Genomic DNA, 22,722 nt, shown 5'->3' with positions numbered 1-22,722 from the left:
TCATCTTTCCATCCATTAGATGAGGGGAACTGGACTAAATTTCTAAAAAAAACATTTAAATTACAAACAATAAAAATTGTTGTTGGCTTAATTTTTCATTTGTTAAAGTCATCACTCACCTTATTAAGTGCAACAATAAAAGGGCATTTTTTTTCTTTTAGCAAGTTAATGGATTCTATAGTCTGTGGCTCCAATCCATGCATCATATCGACCACCAGGATAGCGATATCACAGAGAGAACTTCCTCTATTTCTCAAGTTACTGCAAGTGGGGAGAAAATAGTGACTTAAATATAGACAATATCTAATTTAGGAATTTAAAGTTTAAAACCTTAAAGGCACACTATGACACAGCTACTAGACCTAACTGCCTCACTGTTCTCTGTGTGAATTTCTTCCAAATGCTCTGGTTTCATGTTAATTAACTGCTTTAAATTACTCCTTTGCGTGGTGGGTGGTAAAAACCAGAGAAGACTCGAATTGATAAAATGTAGGTAAAGCAAATAGGTTATAGAAAGAAGTATTGCGAATGGGGTTGCTCCATTCAAATAGCCTCCTTCCATGTCACCAGGAAATACGAAAGAAATGAAATACAATTGAGTCATGAAGTAAATCAGTATGCAAGAAATAAATTCCACAATACTGTGTTGGATGAATCATTGCTTTAGCAAAAAGGAAAAGTTATTAGAGGCTGAAGATGTTAATTAGAAGACCTTATGGTGAAATTAGGAAAGAAAAATTCAAATTTACTCCAGTGGTAAAGAAGCAAACATCTTATTTAATATTCCTGATGCATCAACAAACACATCATTTGTGTGAAACTTCATGAATACTCAACTCATCATCTCAATTATAGCCTCTCTGTAATCATGAGAGACTTGCAGTATGGTATAGATTAAAGATTAGTTGTGCTAAGAAGATTAACTTAATTTAAGGTAGAAATAAGGTTTTATGGGATATATCTGAAGAATTAGTTTATCAATCTGTTAATATTGTATTGGCCCATGAACCAAGTCATGACCCAGCTCACGAAATGGCCATTGAATGCAGCAATCGCAAGGGTCTCACAGGGACCATTTGCCAACATCCCGTGTGACCTCCCACATGGCAGAAAACAGCAGGCAATGACAGGGATGTCAGCCAGTTGGATGCCAGCACTGCAATGACGTCACTCCTGTCGTCAGAGGCAGGGAGTGAATATGAACAGATTTGGCAGTGCAATAAATCAATCTTTGACCTCGATTGGACTGTGTGTGTGTCGTTTTTACTCCACACTCCACACTTCACGTAGCGTGCACGCAACAATGTTATAATTTTAGTCTGCAATTTAATTTCAACAAACCTCAACTTTACTCTTACCATCAGATCAGAAAAATACTGTTACCTAAATTTTTTTGATTGTCATCTTTCTCTTTCATATTCTTCTGACTGGATTAACAAAACAGATGTCATTCCTTGCATTTGAATGCACTAATATACCAAAACAAACCAGTTAACATCCAACATTGCCAGAATATCAGAGCCAACTCCATTATAAATTTAAAATGGTTATTTTTGTTTTAAAAACAAAGGATACACACTTGCTCATTAAAGGCCAATTTTTGTGTTACTTACATTGGTTTTTTTTTAAAGACCATAACACCTAGATTTGTTTTATGAACAAATAGGTTTACCTGAAGGATTCGTGGCCTGGTGTATCGATGATCAGCATTCCTGGTATTTTAATGTTATCCCTGTCAAACTGAAAGTTAACAAAGTGATTATTTATTTAAATAATTGTTCAGTTACAGATTATTTATAAATTTAATTTATACTATATTTAAGTACCGTAGATTAAATCTGTTCTAATGCTCACTTTTCATGTACTTACATTTTTCACCATCTTAGTTTGCTCCTTGATAGTTTCAAGAGGAACATTGGTTGCACCAATTTGCTGGGTTATACCACCCGCTTCACCATCCTGGACATGGGTATGACGAAGCTAAGGACAGCAAAAAGGACAATATCCATAAGAAGACTACATACATCTCTCATTAAAAATCTTCATATGAAACATGTGTCATCCTCAAACCTTGCTTTTTATTTATTTATCCAAGGAACTATCCCAGTGAACGTTTCACCAATGTGCATTGATGAAAAAAAATTGAGAAACTGAAACTTTGCAAGTGGAGATACTGGAATGCAGATGCAGGAATTCTGAAGCAAAAAGTAAACTCTATACATTGAGCAGCATTTGTTTTGGAGCAGTGGGGTTGGGAGAAGAGGAGAGAAAGTAAACCACATTTCCCATTCTGACTCAAAACATCAACATAGAAGATAGGAGCAGGAGTAGGTCATTCGGCCCTTCGAGCCTTCTCCGCCATTCAATGAGATCATGGCTGATCTTAAAGTTCAGTATCCCGTCCCCGCCTTCTCTCCGTAACCCCTAATTCCCTTATACTGAAGAAATATATCTAATTCCCTTTTAAATATATTCAATGAACCTGCCTCTTCTGCTCTCTGTGGCAATGGATTCCACAGATTTATCACCTTCTGGGTAAAGAAATTCCTCCTCATCTCGGTTCTAAATGGTTTGCCTATTATCCTCGAACCATGGCCCCGGGTTCTGGACTTCCCCCACCATCGGAAACATCCCTTCCACATCCATTCCGTCCAGTCCTGCCAGAATTTTATATGTCTCAATGAGATCCCCTCTCAATCTTCTAAACTCCAGCGAGTACAATTCCAATTTGTGCAATCTTTCCTCACAAGTTATTCCTGCCATTCCAGGTATCAGCCTGGTGAATCGCCTCTGCACTCCCTCCATTGCAAGAACATCCTTCCTCAGATAAGGCGACCAAAACTGCACACAATACTCCAGGTGTGGTCTCACCAAAGCTCTGTACAACTGCAGTAAGGTATCCTTATTCCTATACCCAAATTCTCTTGCTATGAAGGCCAACATACCATTTGCCTTTTTAACCGTCTGCTGTACCTGCATGCTCGCCTTCAGTGACTGGTGCACAAGAACCCCTAGGTCTCTCTACACTTTCCCATCTCTTAATCTATTGCCATTCTGCCCTCCGGTTTGTATTACCTAAGTGGATAACCTCACATTTATCCACATTGTAGTGCACTTGCCATGTATCTGCCCAGTCCCCCAATTTATCCAAATCACACTGGAGCTTCCTGACCCCCTCTTCAGTGCACCCAACCCCTCCTAGCTTTGTGTCATCTGCAAATTTGGAGATATTACATCCAATCCCCTCATCTAGATCATTAATGTAAATTGATAACAGCTGGGGTCCCAGTACAGATCCCTGTGGCACCCCACTGGTTACCGCCTGCCACTCAGAAAATGAGCCGTTTATCCCAACACTCTGTCTTCTATCAGCCAGCCAGTTCTCAATCCACATCAATACCTTTCCCCCAATCCCATGAGCCTTGATTTTGCATGCCAGTCATTTATGTGGAACCTTATCGAAGGCCTTTTGGATTTCTAGGTACACCACATCCACTGGATCTCCCCCATCTATTTTAACTGTCACCATCTCAAAGAATTCCAATAGATTTGTCAAGCACGATTTACCTTTTGCAAGTCCATGTTGAATCTGTACGATCCCTTCTCTGCTAGTCATATGCTCCGCTATTACATTCTTAATAATTCCCATTCCCCCCCAGAGTTGCTGCTTGACCTCCTGAGTTCCTTCACCAGATCAACTTTTAATTGAGAAACTGAGAATATCTATTAAAGTGTTTAATTCAGCATTTCTACTACCAGTGATAAATTTCTAGTGCCCAAAATATGGCTATTAGCAAAATAATGGATAAAATTCCAAGTTTGCTTCTTTCGCAATTGCAATTAAAATTACAACCAAATTTCCCATGAACCTTTGCAACTTTATAACTTCATTTTAACCTGAAAGCCCAACATTTTTCCTGTGCTTGGGCTGATAGGTCTGAGCTTCATAATAAAAGAAAGCAGAGCTCTATTTCTCTGACTGGATTATTAACATTTACCTTGCTGAAGAATATTGATGAAAAAAGAAATGCTCCTAATATAATGAACAGTTTTTTTTTTAAAAAGCCAAATGAAAATGTTTAAATGACTAGAGGTAAAATTTATTGAATATTTATTTCAGAAAGGTGCCAATTTTATAAGTGTGTGCATACGTCCAATCTTCACTCGTTTGAATAGCTGTCGCTGTTCACATTAAGCATTGAGCCTTAGCATCTGCGAGGATCAACAGGCACAATGATGACAAGAGAAATGACAAGGACACAGGCATGTCAGCATAAACACTAGTGAGGGACACCTCAAAACTAATTTGCTCATGCCCATGAGTATTTTAACCAATTCCAGTTACCTAGTTCTACTTGCTTTTCACTTGGTGGGTACCCCAAATGTTGTGATTATGCATACAGTAGATAATTTAGTATTCCCAGCATACAATGTAATTACAAATGTTCCTTAACAGCCTTTCATCAGCCCTAACCTTTGGACTGTATTAATAACATGTTTTTCTTTTGTCCCTACATTAACAGCCAATGTTTTATTTTCAAATCCTCATTTCCTTTTTGTAAATTCTTCTTTGTATCCTATTCTCATCTACACTTCATTTCTTTTCAGCAATTCATTTAGTCTGTCCCTGAACCTCCACCCCTTGAAAATCTAGCATTGTTCATTTCTGATCTTGATTTCCATGCTTTACTTGCAATGAATTTAGTTTAATTCCTTCCAAATTACACTGTGCTCTCTTCCAGGCAATAACTTCATCTTAAGTCATCTCCAGTCTTGCTTCAAAACCAGTCGAATCCAAATGAAACTAGGAGTACTGTGACTACATCAAAATTGTTAATTTTCACTTGTTCATGTCAGGCAACAGGAGTACAATGAGCATGAATGTACTCCACATTCCTGCAAGGATTTATGACAGTCAAAGAAGCAAACTCAGATTTCACTTAGCTACTGCCATTTAATGCATGTCAACTTGACTCTGCAAATGCAGGATCCATTTTACATACCTTATCCAAAATTTTGGTTTTCCCTGTGTCAACGTGACCAAGAACACAAATAACTGGTGCTCTCAATTTTTCAGTATTGGCATTCATGGCGTTTTCTGCTCTGCGTTTCTGAAAGTAAACATATTCAAAACTGAAAGTAAACAACATAACTAGACCATCTTGAATATGCACATGTAATCGCAATTTATTACGAAAATTAACTCGTAGAGTTATAGACACACAAATCACTCTGTCAATTAAATATATTGAGCTGACATGTAACATAGTTTATTTTAAATCTAATCCATACACAAAATATGCACATTATTGGCAAGGCCAGTATTTAATGTCCATTCCTATCTTCCTTTGAGCAGGTAAGCAAACTTGTATTACAGCAAGCCTTATATTGAAGGTAAATCCATTATGTGCCAGAGGGATTATCATAATTTTGACCCATAGACAAAGCAACAGTCAGCATGACACAATAGAGGGAAATATGAAAGTCTGCAGACACCATGATTAGAGTAAAAACGCAGAAATGCTGGAGGAATTCAGATGGTCTTTTTGGCATCCTAAAAAGCAATGCTTTGGGCCTGAGCCCTTTGTGAAGGAATAAGAAGAATGAGCCAGTGCAGGAAGTCTCAAAATTCAACAATGTCTCTGGGGGAAGAATCCAGACCAACACAGATGTCAATTTAATACAAGGGACAAGGTAAGAATTTATCATGTTTGTGCAAGAGGGGGGAGAGGGGGGAGAGGGGGGAGAGGGGGAAGAGGGGGGAGAGGGGGGAGAGGGGGGAGAGGGGGGAGAGGGGGGAGAGGGGGGAGAGGGGGGAGAGGGGGGAGAGGGGGAAGAGGGGGGAGAGGGGGGAGAGGGGGGAGAGGGGGGAGAGGGGGGAGAGGGGGGAGAGGGGGAGAGGGGGGAGAGGGGGGAGAGGGGGGAGAGGGGGGAGAGGGGGGAGAGGGGGGAGAGGGGGGAGAGGGGGGAGAGGGGGGAGAGGGGGGAGAGGGGGGAGAGGGGGGAGAGGGGGGAGAGGGGGGAGAGGGGGGAGAGGGGGGAGAGGGGGGAGAGGGGGGAGAGGGGGGAGAGGGGGGAGAGGGGGGAGAGGGGGGAGAGGGGGGAGAGGGGGGAGAGGGGGGAGAGGGGGGAGAGGGGGGAGAGGGGGGAGAGGGGGGAGAGGGGGGAGAGGGGGGAGAGGGGGGAGAGGGGGGAGAGGGGGGAGAGGGGAGAGGGGAGAGGGGAGAGAGAGAGAGAGCGCGCTGGAGGAAGGTGATGGATTCACGAGATCACAAGACAAAAGAACAGAATCAGGCCACTAGGCCCATCAAGTCTGTTCCATAAATCTACACTAAGTTACTCTACACTAGTTCCAATTTCCAGCCTTTTCCCCATATCCCTTGATACCCTCACTAATAAGATACTTGTCTATTTCTTGTTTAAATACTCCCAGTGATATGGCTTCCACTGCTGTATATAGCAGTGAGTTCCACAGATACATGACCCTCTGGCTAAAGAAGTTCTTCCTAATTTCTGTTTTATATGGATAACTTCTAATTTTCAGACTGACCCCTTGTCCTCAATTCACCCACCAAGGGAAACATCTTACCCACATCCACCCTATCTAAACCTTTCAAAATATGAAATGCCTCTATGAGATCTCCTCTCATTCTCCTATACCCTAATGAATACAACCCAAGAGCTGCCAAATGCTCCTCATACATTAGCCCTTGCATTCCAGGAATTATCCTAGTAAATCTCCTCTGCACCCTCTCCAACAACATCACATCCTTTCTAGGATAAGGGGCCGAAAACTCCACACAGTACTCCAAATAAGGTCCTCTTGAAATGAATGCCAACATAGCATTTGCTTTCTTCACTACCAATTTCACCTGGTCATTCACTTTTAGGTTTCCCTGCACAAGGGCACCCAGGTCCCTTTGCACATCCGCGGTCTGAATTTTCAACTCATCCAAATAGTATTCTGTCTGTTTATTACCACTGCCAAAATGTACAACTGTACATTTCTCTATGTTAGATCTCATCTGCCATAATTTTGCCCAGTCTCTTAATCTGTCTATATCCTTCTGGATCTTTAAAGTTTCTACTACACTTCCTATTCCGCCACCTATCTTGGTGTCTTCCGCAAATTTGGCCACAAATCCAAATCATTAATATAAATTGTAAACAGCAGCGGCCCAAATATCAACCCCTGCGGAACACCACTAGCTACAGACAGTCATCCAGAACGGGATCCCTTAATTCCTTCCTGCCGATCAGCTACTTTGCTATCCAGTTTAATAACTTCCCTGTAATTCCATAAGCCCTCATCTTATTTAGCAGCCTATTATGTGGCACCTTAAGGAAAGCCTTTTGAAAATCTAAATAGATAACATCCACAGCCTCTCCTTTGTCTATCCTACTTGAGATTTCTTCTAAAAACTCCAATAAGTTGGTCAGGCAGGATCTACCCTTTAAAAAACCATGCCAACTTGAATCGATCCTGTCATACATCTCTAGGTATTTCATAACCTCATCCTTGAGGATTGACTCTAATATCTTCCCAACCACCGATGTCAGACTAATAGGCTTATAGTTTCCTTTTCTCTGTCTCCCACCTTTCTTAAATAATGGAACTACATTTGCGACCTTCCAATCCTCTGGAATCTCTCCAGAGTCCATTGATTTCTGGAAGATCATCGCCAATAGATCTACAATCTCCAAAGCTACCTCTTTCAAAACCCGCGGATGCACCTCATCAGGTCTGGGAGATTTATCAATCTTTAATCTGTTTAGTTTGCCTAGCACAATTTCTCTAGTAACCCTAACTGAATCTAACTCTACTCCCTGAAGCCTCTGACTTTCCGGGATATTACTAATATCTTCCACAGTGAAGACAGACGTAAAATATTGATTAAGTTCCTCTGCCATCTCTTTATAACCCATTACAATTTCTCCAGCATAGTTTTCTAACAGTCCTATGTCAACACTTGTCTCTCTTTTATTCTTTATATATTTGAAAAAACTCTTAGTATCTTTTTAAATATTGTTAACTAATCTCCTTTCATAGCTCATCTTTTCTTTCCGAATGACTTTTTTTGTCTCTTTCTGTAAGTGTTAAAAGGAATCCCAGTCTTCTGATTTCCCACTAATTTTAGCTTCCTTGTATGCCCTCTCCTTTGCTTTTATCTTAGCCTTCTCCTCTTTTGTTAGCCACAATGGTACCATCTTACCTTGGACAAATTTCTTTTTCCTTGGAATATATTTATTACTTGCAAAAATAACTACCAATCCTGCTCAGATCCTCCAATTAGTTTGCTTTCCCAGTTTACTTGATCCAGTTCCTTTCACATACCACTGTAATTTCTTTTATTCCACTGAAAAATTGATACATCCGATAATTGTTTTCCTTTTCAAATTTTAAATTAAATTCACCCATGTTATGATCACTACTTCCTAGAGGTTCTATGACCTTTAAATCAGTAATGACCTCGGGTTCATTACATAAGACCCAATCCAGAACTGCAGATCCCTTGGTGGGCTTCTCAACAAGCTGTTCAAAAAAGCCATAGAAACATAGAAAAATAGGTACAGGAGTAGGCCATTTGGCCCTTCAAGCCTACACCACCATTCAATATGATCACAGCTGATCAGTACCCAGTTCCTGCCTTCTCCTCATACCCCTTGATCTCCTTAGCCACAAGGGCCAAATCTAACCTACTCTTAAATATTGACAAGGAACCGGCCTCAACTACTTCCTGTGGCAAAGAATTCCACAGATCTACCACCCTCTGAGAGAAGAATTTTTCCTCATCTCAGTCCTAAAACATTTTCCTCTTATCCTTAAACTGTGACCGCTGGTTCTGTTTTCTCCCCAGCATTGGGAACAACCTACCTGTGTCAAGTCTGACTAATCCCTTAAGAATTTTATGTTTCTATAAGATTCCTCCTCAATCTTCTAAATTCCAGAGAATACAAGCCTAGTCTATCCAACCTTTCTTCATATACAAGTCCTTCCATCCCTGGTATCATTCTAGTGAATCTTCTCTGTATCCCCTCCATGGCGAGTATGTCCTTCCTCAGATAAGGAAACCAAAACTGCACGCATTACTCTAGATGTGGTCTCACCAAGGCCCTGTACAGCTGTAGCAGGATCTCTGTACTCCTGTACTCAAATACCTTTGCTATGAATGCCAACATTGCATTCGCCTTCCTCACCACCTGACAAAGCAACTTTCAATAACTGCTGCACAGCAACACCCAAGTCTCTCTGCATTTCCCCTTTTCCTAAACGGATACCATTTATATAATAGTCCTCTTTCCTGTTCTCATCTTGTAATGGATAAATATTGGGAGGAATTTGTAAGATTTAGAGTAGGTTACATACATACACACATCTTAAAACAGATCTTATTTGAAAGACTGAAGAATTCATATTCAGTAACATTGCAGGATCTTTGGAGAATGTGATGCACATTTCACAAGTAGGTGCTAATTGAAATGACAGGATGAAATGAATAAAGCATTGTTTGGAATTGGAGACAGGCTGGAAGTGCTATCTGTCTGATGTTTCTCTTGGAATAAGAGGAACAGAAAGGAACTCTGTGGTAGCCTGAAAGAAACAGGATACCATCTGGAAAACCCTGATGGGGCAAGTTTCATCAGCGAGACCTTGAGGTGACTAATGGTGGTACCTCAGTTGTGGAAATCCTGGAACAACAAATCTCTCTCTGCAAACCCTACAAGAACCTTCTTGAGCGGTAAACATTTACCTTTTGAGGACCAAAGCCTGGTGAACTTTATACATGTTAAATTCTGTGCACAGTATAAGAATTGCCTGTATCCAGAGAACTTGGAAAAAGGAGACATGAGATTGATCTGTGAACCAAAGAATTTTTCTTAAATTTACACACACATTACATGCACATGCGCTTAGAATTAGAAGGGAGTTAAGGTTAGTTAAGTATAGAGATAAATTAAAGTTTGATTCTATTTTCATGTTTAAAGTTGATTAAAAACAACTTTTGTTTAAGTAAATACTTGTCTTGGTGAATGTCTATTGCTGCTAGGTTTTGGGGTCCTTTGGGCTTGTAACAACCTCCAAAGTGGATAACCTCCACATTATATTGCATCTGCCATGTCTTGGCCCACTCGTCTAACTTGTCCAAATCACTCTGCACTCTCCTATCATCCTCAACACAGCAAACCCCGCTACCCAACTTTGTGTCATCTGCAAATTTTGAGATATTGCTATCTATTCCCACATCTAAGTTGTTGATATATATTGTAAACATCTGTGGCCCCAGCACAGAGCCCTGCGGTATTCCACTAGTCACTGCTGCCATTCCAAAAAGAACCCATTTATACCTGCTCTGCTTCCTGCCCATCAACCAATTCTCTATCCACCTTAATACCATACCTCCTATACCCATGCTTTTTAAGTTTGTACGCTAGTGTTCTGAGCGGAACCTTATCAAATGCCTTACTAAAGTCCAGATATACCACATCCACTGATTCCACCTCCCCCCCCCTCCCTTCCACTCTACTGGTTACATCCTCAAAAAATTCTATTAGATTCGTCAGACATGATTTTCCCTTCACAAAACCATGCTGACTCCGTCCGACGATACCACTTCTTTCCAAATGTACTGCAATTGCATCTTTAATAACTGATTCTAGCACCTTCCTTACAACCGATGTCAGGCTAACTGATCTGTAGTTTCCTGATTTCTCTCTCCCTCCCTTCTTAAAGAGTGGGGTTACGTTGGCCACCCTCCAATCCTCAGGAATTAATCCAGAATCTAAAGAGGTTTGAAAAATTATCACTAATGCATCCACTATTTCCTGGGCTACTTCCTTCAGCACTCTTGGATGCAGACCATCCGGCCCTGGGGATTTATCCTCCTTTAATCCAAGCAATTTAACTAATACAACCTCTCGACTTACAATTATTTCCTTTATACCCTCCCTCACATTAGGTCCCCGATTCTCAACAATTTCCTGAATATTAGTTAAGTCCTTGGCGAAGACAGAACTAAAGTAGTCATTTAGACAGTCTGCCATACCTTTGATCCCCATGATTAACTCACCCATTTCTGTCTGCAATGGACCCACATTTGTCTTGACCAAACCTCTTTCTCTTTAAAAAAAACTCTTACAATCACTTTTTTATGTTCCCTGTCAACTTCCTCTCATAATCTCTTTTACCTTTCCTAATTAATCCTTTTGTCCTCTTCTGTAGAACTCTGAATTTCTCCCAATCATAAGGAATATTATTTTTGTTGGCTAATTTATATGCTGCTTCTTTGGATTTGATACTCTCTTTGATTTCCCTTGTTAGCCACGGATGCGCTACCCTCCTTGATTTATTCTTTTTACAAACTGAGATGCTCATCTGTTGTACTTGCTCAATCTACCCTTAAATGATTGCCATTGCATTTCTACTGTTAGTCTTTTAAGTACCATTTGACAATCTATTTCAGCCAATTCACATCTCATACCATCAAAGTTACCCCTCTTCAAATTCAGAATCTTTGTATCTGAATCAACTCTGTCACATTCCATTGAGGTCACTCTTGCCCAAGGGGTTCTTCACTACAAGATTGTTAATGAACCCTTCTCCATTACTCAGTACCCAGTCTAGAATGGTTGGTTCCATCTCTTAAGTTTTCTACAAACTCTCTCTCCTGGCTTCCAGTATTTTCCTGTCTTTCCCAATCCCCTGCCATGTTAAAATCCTCCATAATTATTTTGATATTATCCTTATGGCATGTCCTTTGTATTTCCTGCTGTAGCTCATTATTCACTTCTCGGTTACTGTTTGGGGGCCTGTATATAACTGCTAATATGGTCTTTTTAACCTTTGACATTTCTTAATTCTATCTCCTTTGACCCTATGTCCCTTCTTTCTATTGATTTAATGTCATTACTTATCTTTAGAGTCACCCCTCCTCCTCTACCCACCTGCCTATCTTTCCTATAAACTGTGTAACCTTGGATATTGAGCTCTAATCACACCCCTCATTGAGCAATGTTTTAGTAATGGCTACAATGTCATACTTTTTCAGTTGAATCTGAGCAACCAGGTCATCCACTTTGTTTCTACTGCTACATGCATTTAAATATCGTGCCCTTAAACCCGATCCCGATATTGTTGGTGGGAAGTCTGGATCGGGTAGACAAAACAGAGTCGAGGTAAGAAGAGACCAATTCAGTCAGGCAGGAGCACATGGACATGATGGGTCTGCCAGAACAATTGTTTTTATGGAACTTGGGTAGGAGGTAGAAACAGGTGTTGCAGGGTTGTGAAACAATAAGGTTTGATGCCGTGTCAGGGAGGTAAACAGAAGCGTTACACAGTGATTTGATGAGTTTTGCTGGGGACCAGTTGGAAGGGTAAGTAAGAGGAGGTGTCTAAGAGTTGTAGTCTGGCTTCGGCCATATAGAGGTCAGTGCGCCAGACCACAACTGTGCCATCCTCGTCTGGAGGTTTGATGGTGAGGTTCGGATTGGTGCAGAGAGAGTGGAGAGCCAGGCATTCTTGAGGGGGTGAGACTGGAATGAGTGAGGAAAAATGTGAAGTCAATACAGTTGATGTCACGACAGCAGTTGGAAATATAAAGGTCCAGAGCAGGCAAAAGACTGGAACGAAGGAGGAGGAAGAATATTAAACCAGGAGAAGGGATCTGTAGTTGGGGGGGGGGGGGGGGGGGGTGGAGAATCATGGTTGTAGAAGTAGCCATGGACACGGAGCCAATGGAAGAAGAGTGCAGCATCATGGTGTGCGCTGAACTCGTTGAGGTGTGGGCAAAGGGGAACAAAGGTGCAGCCTCTACTGAGGACAGTGTTCAGTCTTCGAGAGGGGAAGGACAGAGGGGATGATGAAGACCAGGCAGGGGTTCGGGGGAGATTCAATGGGGTGGAAGGTGTTAGGGAGAGGAGGAGGATGGGGTGGATCAGGTGGAGGGTAGGAAGGGTCCAAGGGAGGGAAGGGAAGTTTGGGAACGTCAGAAGGTGTAGAGCCGTTGCGCTCCTAGAGCCGTTGCGCTCCTAGAGCCGTTGCGCTCCTAGAGCCGTTGCGCTCCTAGAGCCGTTGCGCTCCTAGAGCCGTTGCGCTCCTAGAGCCGTTGCGCTCCTAGAGCCGTTGCGCTCCTAGAGCCGTTGCGCTCCTAGAGCCGTTGCGCTCCTAGAGCCGTTGCGCTCCTAGAGCCGTTGCGCTCCTAGAGCCGTTGCGCTCCTAGAGCCGTTGCGCTCCTAGAGCCGTTGCGCTCCTAGAGCCGTTGCGCTCCTAGAGCCGTTGCGCTCCTAGAGCCGTTGCGCTCCTAGAGCCGTTGCGCTCCTAGAGCCGTTGCGCTCCTAGAGCCGTTGCGCTCCTAGAGCCGTTGCGCTCCTAGAGCCGTTGCGCTCCTAGAGCCGTTGCGCTCCTAGAGCCGTTGCGCTCCTAGAGCCGTTGCGCTCCTAGAGCCGTTGCGCTCCTAGAGCCGTTGCGCTCCTAGAGCCGTTGCGCTCCTAGAGCCGTTGCGCTCCTAGAGCCGTTGCGCTCCTAGAGCCGTTGCGCTCCTAGAGCCGTTGCGCTCCTAGAGCCGTTGCGCTCCTAGAGCCGTTGCGCTCCTAGAGCCGTTGCGCTCCTAGAGCCGTTGCGCTCCTAGAGCCGTTGCGCTCCTAGAGCCGTTGCGCTCCTAGAGCCGTTGCGCTCCTAGAGCCGTTGCGCTCCTAGAGCCGTTGCGCTCCTAGAGCCGTTGCGCTCCTAGAGCCGTTGCGCTCCTAGAGCCGTTGCGCTCCTAGAGCCGTTGCGCTCCTAGAGCCGTTGCGCTCCTAGAGCCGTTGCGCTCCTAGAGCCGTTGCGCTCCTAGAGCCGTTGCGCTCCTAGAGCCGTTGCGCTCCTAGAGCCGTTGCGCTCCTAGAGCCGTTGCGCTCCTAGAGCCGTTGCGCTCCTAGAGCCGTTGCGCTCCTAGAGCCGTTGCGCTCCTAGAGCCGTTGCGCTCCTAGAGCCGTTGCGCTCCTAGAGCCGTTGCGCTCCTAGAGCCGTTGCGCTCCTAGAGCCGTTGCGCTCCTAGAGCCGTTGCGCTCCTAGAGCCGTTGCGCTCCTAGAGCCGTTGCGCTCCTAGAGCCGTTGCGCTCCTAGAGCCGTTGCGCTCCTAGAGCCGTTGCGCTCCTAGAGCCGTTGCGCTCCTAGAGCCGTTGCGCTCCTAGAGCCGTTGCGCTCCTAGAGCCGTTGCGCTCCTAGAGCCGTTGCGCTCCTAGAGCCGTTGCGCTCCTAGAGCCGTTGCGCTCCTAGAGCCGTTGCGCTCCTAGAGCCGTTGCGCTCCTAGAGCCGTTGCGCTCCTAGAGCCGTTGCGCTCCTAGAGCCGTTGCGCTCCTAGAGCCGTTGCGCTCCTAGAGCCGTTGCGCTCCTAGAGCCGTTGCGCTCCTAGAGCCGTTGCGCTCCTAGAGCCGTTGCGCTCCTAGAGCCGTTGCGCTCCTAGAGCCGTTGCGCTCCTAGAGCCGTTGCGCTCCTAGAGCCGTTGCGCTCCTAGAGCCGTTGCGCTCCTAGAGCCGTTGCGCTCCTAGAGCCGTTGCGCTCCTAGAGCCGTTGCGCTCCTAGAGCCGTTGCGCTCCTAGAGCCGTTGCGCTCCTAGAGCCGTTGCGCTCCTAGAGCCGTTGCGCTCCTAGAGCCGTTGCGCTCCTAGAGCCGTTGCGCTCCTAGAGCCGTTGCGCTCCTAGAGCCGTTGCGCTCCTAGAGCCGTTGCGCTCCTAGAGCCGTTGCGCTCCTAGAGCCGTTGCGCTCCTAGAGCCGTTGCGCTCCTAGAGCCGTTGCGCTCCTAGAGCCGTTGCGCTCCTAGAGCCGTTGCGCTCCTAGAGCCGTTGCGCTCCTAGAGCCGTTGCGCTCCTAGAGCCGTTGCGCTCCTAGAGCCGTTGCGCTCCTAGAGCCGTTGCGCTCCTAGAGCCGTTGCGCTCCTAGAGCCGTTGCGCTCCTAGAGCCGTTGCGCTCCTAGAGCCGTTGCGCTCCTAGAGCCGTTGCGCTCCTAGAGCCGTTGCGCTCCTAGAGCCGTTGCGCTCCTAGAGCCGTTGCGCTCCTAGAGCCGTTGCGCTCCTAGAGCCGTTGCGCTCCTAGAGCCGTTGCGCTCCTAGAGCCGTTGCGCTCCTAGAGCCGTTGCGCTCCTAGAGCCGTTGCGCTCCTAGAGCCGTTGCGCTCCTAGAGCCGTTGCGCTCCTAGAGCCGTTGCGCTCCTAGAGCCGTTGCGCTCCTAGAGCCGTTGCGCTCCTAGAGCCGTTGCGCTCCTAGAGCCGTTGCGCTCCTAGAGCCGTTGCGCTCCTAGAGCCGTTGCGCTCCTAGAGCCGTTGCGCTCCTAGAGCCAGAGACCTTTGCGCTCCTAGAGCCAGAGACCTTTGCGCTCCTAGAGCCAGAGACCTTTGCGCTCCTAGAGCCAGAGACCTTTGCGCTCCTAGAGCCAGAGACCTTTGCGCTCCTAGAGCCAGAGACCTTTGCGCTCCTAGAGCCAGAGACCTTTGCGCTCCTAGAGCCAGAGACCTTTGCGCTCCTAGAGCCAGAGACCTTTGCGCTCCTAGAGCCAGAGACCTTTGCGCTCCTAGAGCCAGAGACCTTTGCGCTCCTAGAGCCAGAGACCTTTGCGCTCCTACAGCCAGAGACCTTTGCGCTCCTAGAGCCAGAGACCTTTGCGCTCCTAGAGCCAGAGACCTTTGCGCTCCTAGAGCCAGAGACCTTTGCGCTCCTAGAGCCAGAGACCTTTGCGCTCCTAGAGCCAGAGACCTTTGCGCTCCTAGAGCCAGAGACCTTTGCGCTCCTAGAGCCAGAGACCTTTGCGCTCCTAGAGCCAGAGACCTTTGCGCTCCTAGAGCCAGAGACCTTTGCGCTCCTAGAGCCAGAGACCTTTGCGCTCCTAGAGCCAGAGACCTTTGCGCTCCTAGAGCCAGAGACCTTTGCGCTCCTAGAGCCAGAGACCTTTGCGCTCCTAGAGCCAGTGACCTTGCGCTCCTAGAGCCAGAGACCTTTGCGCTCCTAGAGCCAGAGACCTTTGCGCTCCTAGAGCCAGAGACCTTTGCGCTCCTAGAGCCAGAGACCTTTGTGCTCCTAGAGCCAGAGACCTTTGTGCTCCTAGAGCCAGAGTGGGAGTTTACAATTAAGGCTCGGTGCTCTAAGTCACAGGGGCCAAGGTGGAAATCTGCATCCAAAGCTCAGTTCTAAAGGTCGCCGTGTTCAGGGTGATAATTCATGTTGGAGGCTCGATCCTGTAAGTCACTGAGGCCAAGGCGGAGACTCCTGTCAGGAACTCAGATCCAGTCACCAAGGCGGTAGTCTTCAAGAACGTCAGCTTCCAATCCTTGATGGATGGCTAGCGTGCTTAGAATATGTGGATTCGGTGGAGGATGAAGTGTAGGAGAAGTCCATGGCAGATCATGGTGATTGAAGTATGGAGCAGTGGTAGTGAGAGAACAAGGGTCTGTTGGTACCTGCGCATCGAGCGGTGGGTAGTCCGTAGGATACGATGGGAGAAGCGAAGAGAGCAGGAGTCAATGTAGTGCAGGTACCTGAGATCCTGGTGGGGGCCAAACTGAAAGGCTTGGAACCAGAGCTGGAATCCACATGGCACTATATGGTGGCAGAGGCAAGTAGCCAGGAAAGATACATGGCTGTTAAGAGAGTCTGGGTGAGAACATTGCATTGGAACCTGAGAGCGGCACCGAGTGCAGATGGGGAGCAGTGAGAGAGACTCTCACAAACTCTCTTTGAAGAGAGGAGGCATCCTTGAAGAGATTTTGCAGTGGATCAGCTGAACTGTGTGAAACAGAAAAGTCTGCAGATGCTATAATTGTACAGTAGTAAAAACACAGAAACGCTGGAGGAACTGATAATAGATTCTTGGATTGTTCTGAAAAAGTTGTCAGGATGAGAATTGCATTTTATGGGATGTGCTTGCCAATGGTGAGGCAATCAATAATGGTTATGGTAGTAGATTAGGTGCAAATCAAGTAGCTGCTCTGAAAGCCTTTTATACTGAGCTTTTTGTAATGTTTATGCTGCATTTATCTTGGCAAATATTCCATCACATTCCTAACATGTTTCATGGTTGGGGAATCACCACAAAAAGGGGAACCTGCTGCTGCAAATAACTGAGCTTCTAAGATCATGTAGCCAGTTGCTTTATGCAGCTGAATGAAGCAAGATCCTCAAGATATTAGGACTGTAGAAACATTCAAGCTGATGAATTTCATAGGAAGTTGGGTTGTTAGACTTTTAGTGATGTCATTCTATGGAATGAAGGTTATTTGTATTTATTGAACCATATCTGAAAATTGTCCAGGCATTGCTGCATGAAGCATGGACTGCTTCATTTCCAAGGAGTTGTGTATGGAACAGAAAAGTGTTATTAGCAACCATCCCCACTTCTGTTAGTACATTGGGGGCATCATTTATGTAATACCAAAAGATGTTTGGACCGAACATATTGCCCAAAGAAATTATTGAGCTTTTTTTTAATATAAAGATTGGAGTGATTGCCTTTCCACCTCAAACATTTTCTATGGTATTAGGTACAACTCCAGCCAGTCAAAATATTTTACTTTGACTCTCAGTGACTCAATTCTTTGATACCATACTCAATCAAAAACATTGTACTATTGTCATGAGTGTTCATTCACACATCACCTCTGGCAATTCAGTTCTTCCCTCCATGATTCATTACCTGGTGTGAGTTATTTATTCACCTGCCTTTGCCCGACTAGCCAAAACTAGCATAAAATCTTTGTATCTCAGTTTTGAAATTTTCAATTAATCCAGCATCCACACTTCAAATAAATTCCAGATTTCCACAAACACTTTCATGAAAAATTATTCCTGATAATCTAATGAAGATTAGCATTCATTTTACAGAATTTTAAAAAAGTGATGGAATTCTAAAATAAATTATAGGAAAATAGTCAAGCAGCATCTTTGGAGAAGAAAAGAATGGTATTTCAGTTCAATGATCTTGCCCAAAAACTGAAACAAGTTGTAAGAAATATAAATAGATTTTAAGAAAACAAAGGAAGGGAAAAGTAAGAGGGGTGGAAAGAGTGAAAGTGTAGAACTATGATTGAAGGCAACCATGTCAAATATTAAATGACAAGGCAATGGAGATGGCAATTTAGTTAAAGAAGAAAAAGATTAATCTACTAGAGGGACAAATAGGTATGAGAATTGTAGCAGCTAGTGTCCTTTAAAAAGGGAGCAGAAGTTAAAATCTACTTTATTAATTCAATAGTAAGTCCTAAAGGCATTAAAGTGGCTGATCAATCCATGAGCTCTGTTCCTTAAATTCATATTGAGCTTTGTTAGAAGTTAGGACTTTAAGTAATGCAAATTGTTGTTTAATATAGAATGAGATGGAAGGATGGTGGTCGTATTTCTGATCTGCTTAAGATAATGCAATGCAAAGAAGAGCATGTTGTGGGTAATTGAGGAGTTGTCCAATATGTCATAGAAGAAACTGCCCTGTTGATATGTGAAAGAGGAAGTGGAAGCTGGATTAAGGATTTAACACCATGATCAATTCCTTGATCACTCTTGAAACCTTTTTCCTATAATAACTATCCACACAGTCCAACTCCTTAACTTCCTATTGTTCAGAGTCAGAAACATTCACTTGATAGTATGATTTGCTTTTGTGTATATCAATTGGGTATACAGGCAATCCTTGGGTTAAAAACAAGTTCCGTTACCTAGGTCTGTCTTTAACTCTAATTTGTACTTGAGTAGGAACAACTATATACAGTCCTTATTTAGTATCAGTTAGTCAAATGTTTATCTTAGTATATAGCATATACATTACCTTCCTATACATGTAAAACACAAAAAACACTTCCAAATACACATCTTAAACATAATAATACAGTATGTAATTAATACATAATACAGTACATAATTAGAAGATGATGGCGAGATGGTTAATTTTGGAGAGGATGGAACTGGTGCTGGAGTCAGGGTTTTATTCTGCTGCTGGAGAGGGGGATTACAAACACTTGCATCAGATTTACGCTTTGGAGGCATGGTTAGTTACTCTGTCATTACAAGTGTACAGTAGTTTCAGGGCTTTTGCCCTGGTAGATTTGGTATAAAATACAAATACAGTTCAAGTGTATTAGGATTTGTTTCCACATAAAACTTGGAGGTGGAATCAGATGCAAACCAGAATCTATTAATTTATAGTTGCCTTTAACCCAAGGAGGTAATGAGTCATCAAATTGTTCCTTCAAGAGTCACTTGAAACCAGATGAAATGAGTACAGGTGCAATGTTCGAATCTGTACTTTTCAATTTCGAATCTATTCCCGCACTTGCGATATGTGGTACGCTACTCTATCACGATGCTGGGTGATGGCAGCATCACAGAAAAGTATCGTACAGCATACTCTCGGGATGCTGATTCAACCACGCTCGAACAGGAAGTTGACGACATTCTACTTCCAGCCAGCTTTCAGTTCCTAAGTACAAGTTGCTCGTAAATTGGACATTTTTACCCCAGTGACTGCTTGTATATTTACTGTGCTACTTGATCTATGTTAGGGGAAGCAACTGAAGATTGGGTTACCAGTCCACAACACTTTATTCACATGGATGATGCTAAATATCTGTTGTAGTACTTTCATTCTACACTCTATTTCCTCCAAGACAAGAAAATCTGTCATCTGTACAAAGTCTATTTAACGTGACATAAGAGTCACTAACGCATCAACTCCATTCTAAAATATCCTGGAGATATATATTGGTTCAGGAATAAATGGGAATTAATAATAGTCATCTTAACCACATAACCACTTACAGCACAGAACAGGCCAGTTCGGCCCTACTCGTCCATGCCGTAGCAAATCCCCACCCTCCTACTCCCACTGACCAGCACCCGGTCCATACCCCTCTAGTCCCATCCTATCCATGTAATGATCCAGTCTTGGCAAAGGTGTCCTCAATTTATAAACAAATTTTTTTTTTTAAAATTAAAGCGGTGACAGAAAACTTCCATGCAGCAAGGCATTACCATCCTTGCCTATTGAAAGATGGCTTTCTAACCATTGGAACATTCTAGAATAGAACAGCATAGGACCCTTCAGGTTATACGTCTGAACATAATGCCAAGTTGAAGTAAAACTCTGATGCTTGCATATGATATATATCCCTCAGTGATTATCAGGAATAATCACTAACAACAGGGACTACCTAAAAAACCTCTCAAATGCCTCTACAGTAGCCATTCTCAACCTTTTTTTGGCTATACCCCCTCTGTTTATGGGCCCCCTTCCTTGTGAAGCAGTCATGTTTTGATTTCTTCCATAATTCTATTTACGAGTAAAAAACATAAAAACTCTATATTAAGTGAGACAAAAAGAAAACAACACTTTTACTTAGATGTGCTGTGGGTCCCCATTGAGAATGGCTGCTCTATAGGATCTGTACCATTCACTGACAGCTTATTCCAGCACCCACCACCAAAAATTGTCCTGCACATCTCCTTTAAACTCCCCCAACCCTTCACATTAAATACAAGTCCTCTTGTTCTTGAAAATGTTATCCTGGGACAAAGATTCTGACTACCCACTTTATCAGTCCCTCTCATAATTTGTTAAACTTCCGACATACCTGAGAAAACAATCCAAGTTTGTCCAACTTCTCCTTGTAGCTCACACCCTCTCTTCCGGGCAAATTTCTGGCAAATCTATTCTCTACCATTACCAAAATGTTTGCATCTATCCTATAATTGCATACAATACTCAAAGTGCAGCCTAACAAAAGGTTTATGTCTAAAACACCACTTCCCTACTTTTATATTCAGTGCCCACCCAATGAACCCAAGTATATTATACACTTTACCATCCCACTTGTATGTCCACCCACAAGAATCAATGGATCTGAACCCCAGATCTCTCTGTGCAATGATTTTATGAGACATGTCATTAACTGTATATGTTCCCCTTACATTGGACCTTCCAAAGCGCAACACCTCTCAGTTGTCCCATTTATCTCCATCTGTCATTTCTCTGTCCATATCCATAACTGATCTTTATCTGGCTGTATTCTTTAATAGCCATCTACCCTGTCCACAACTCCACCAATCTTTGGGTTATCTGCAAACTTCAATAGTCAATTCCAAATCCACACCACCAATTCAGTAGATCCCATGCAGCTTTACCTTCTGGATCAGCCTGTAATGATGGACCTTGTCAAAAGCCTTACTAAAGTCTATTTAGACACAAGTCTATGCTTGTCAACCACCTTTGTCACTTCTTCAAGAAAAATTCAATCAGTTTTATAAGACTTTTTTTTTTAAAACACAGAAGTATTACCTCAATACGTCGCTTTGCTTCATCGTATATTCGTTCTTCTTTTGTTCGGCCATCATCTGAATCAGATTCAAGTTCAGAATCGGAGCCATTTTCTTTTGTCATTTTTGGTTTCTCATTCTTTACGGTTTCAGATTCTTTAGCCATTTTCTGTGATGTTGTCCTACTTTCATCAAAACTCCTCTCTTTCTCTTCAGTGTCACTTTCTTCACTTGCACCCTCTTCTTCACTGTCTTCCTCCTCCTCCTCTTCCTCCTCCTCCTCATTCTCTTCATGGTTCTCCACTTCAGCATCTTCTTTTACTTCAATGTGGACTGTTTTCACTTCTAGTTAATTAAATATTTTTCAAACAGTATTAACCAAGGGAACCACTTAACAAAAAAAAAAGACACAATGGAGATATAGCAGTCATTGGGGAAGAAAATAATCTGAAATTACTATTCAAACACCTGGATAGAAAAAGGATAACAGACTGCAAAAGTGATTAAATTAATCACTAACAACAGGGGCTCCATTGTATTTAAATTTATATTAAACATTTTGGGGTAAGCAGAACACAAAGGACACATACCTTTTTCATGTTCGTGATCACTTGCCATAGCTTCCCAATCATCAAGATCAGTATCGTCACTTTTTTCTTCAGGTACTTTTAAAAAAGGTTTGATACAGTCACATCAAAATACTCAAAATTTGTTTCATATTATGTACAATTAGAATTTTGCATAAAATATGATTTTCATTGTACAAAAAAGCTCTGATATTTAATATTTATTATTATTTATTTCTGGTGTTTATTTATGTCTGCATGTTTTGCACCGAGGATCAGAGAATGTTGTTTCATCAGGCTGTAATTGTATAATCAGATGACAATGAACTTGACTTAATAATTTGGAAAAGTATATAGACTTACAAACATTAAAAAATTATGTAAGGAATTACATACAATATTTTCTGTAAATAGAAATCGAAGAGTACTATAAGTACTACTTGTGGTGTTAGATCTGTAACATGTTATGCTTTTTTTTTTAGTGTCCACAATTTAAATCTGTTTTACATTTCTACTCACACAAATTTTCAAATTATAATTACCAAATTTGCATAAGGAAATACTAATCACATAAGCAGATAAATTTTGCATGTTTTCTCCATTTTTTGTTTCAACAATGTTGGTTTGCAACAAATCTTCACATTTGCTCACTAATTCCTTTTACAATAGATGAAAGGGTCATTATTGTGTTGGATCACATGCTCTCATTCCTCGTCATCCAAGAATCATGATGAGGTTCGCCTTTAGCTCACCTTAAATCCCACCATCTTTTAATATCTATGATATCTTCAGAACAATGCCACCAAACACACCTTCGACTCTCCCTATGAGTTGAGATGAGATGCCCTGTTCTTAGCCCAATTCTTCCACTTCATGGAAGTGCAGA

General features: G+C 43.1%; 1 protein-coding gene across 3 annotated transcripts in view; it reads right to left on the bottom strand.

The window, feature by feature from the left end:
- Window positions 1–22,722, bottom strand: part of eif5b (eukaryotic translation initiation factor 5B) — a 127,080-nt gene that overhangs the window by 59,762 nt on the left and 44,596 nt on the right. For all 3 annotated transcript variants that reach the window (XM_069890998.1, XM_069890995.1, XM_069890997.1), the window contains 6 exons: window positions 21,861–21,935; window positions 21,293–21,615; window positions 5,004–5,111; window positions 1,870–1,980; window positions 1,673–1,740; window positions 120–261 (listed from right to left, as the gene is read on the bottom strand). In XM_069890998.1, coding sequence (XP_069747099.1) covers window positions 120–261; window positions 1,673–1,740; window positions 1,870–1,980; window positions 5,004–5,111; window positions 21,293–21,615; window positions 21,861–21,935 — 827 coding nt within the window. The remainder of the gene's footprint in view (window positions 1–119; window positions 262–1,672; window positions 1,741–1,869; window positions 1,981–5,003; window positions 5,112–21,292; window positions 21,616–21,860; window positions 21,936–22,722) is intronic.

This window comes from Narcine bancroftii, chromosome 7, assembly GCF_036971445.1.
Source record: "Narcine bancroftii isolate sNarBan1 chromosome 7, sNarBan1.hap1, whole genome shotgun sequence".
Lineage (NCBI taxonomy): Eukaryota > Metazoa > Chordata > Chondrichthyes > Torpediniformes > Narcinidae > Narcine > Narcine bancroftii.
This window is presented reverse-complemented; position numbering and strand designations above follow the sequence as displayed.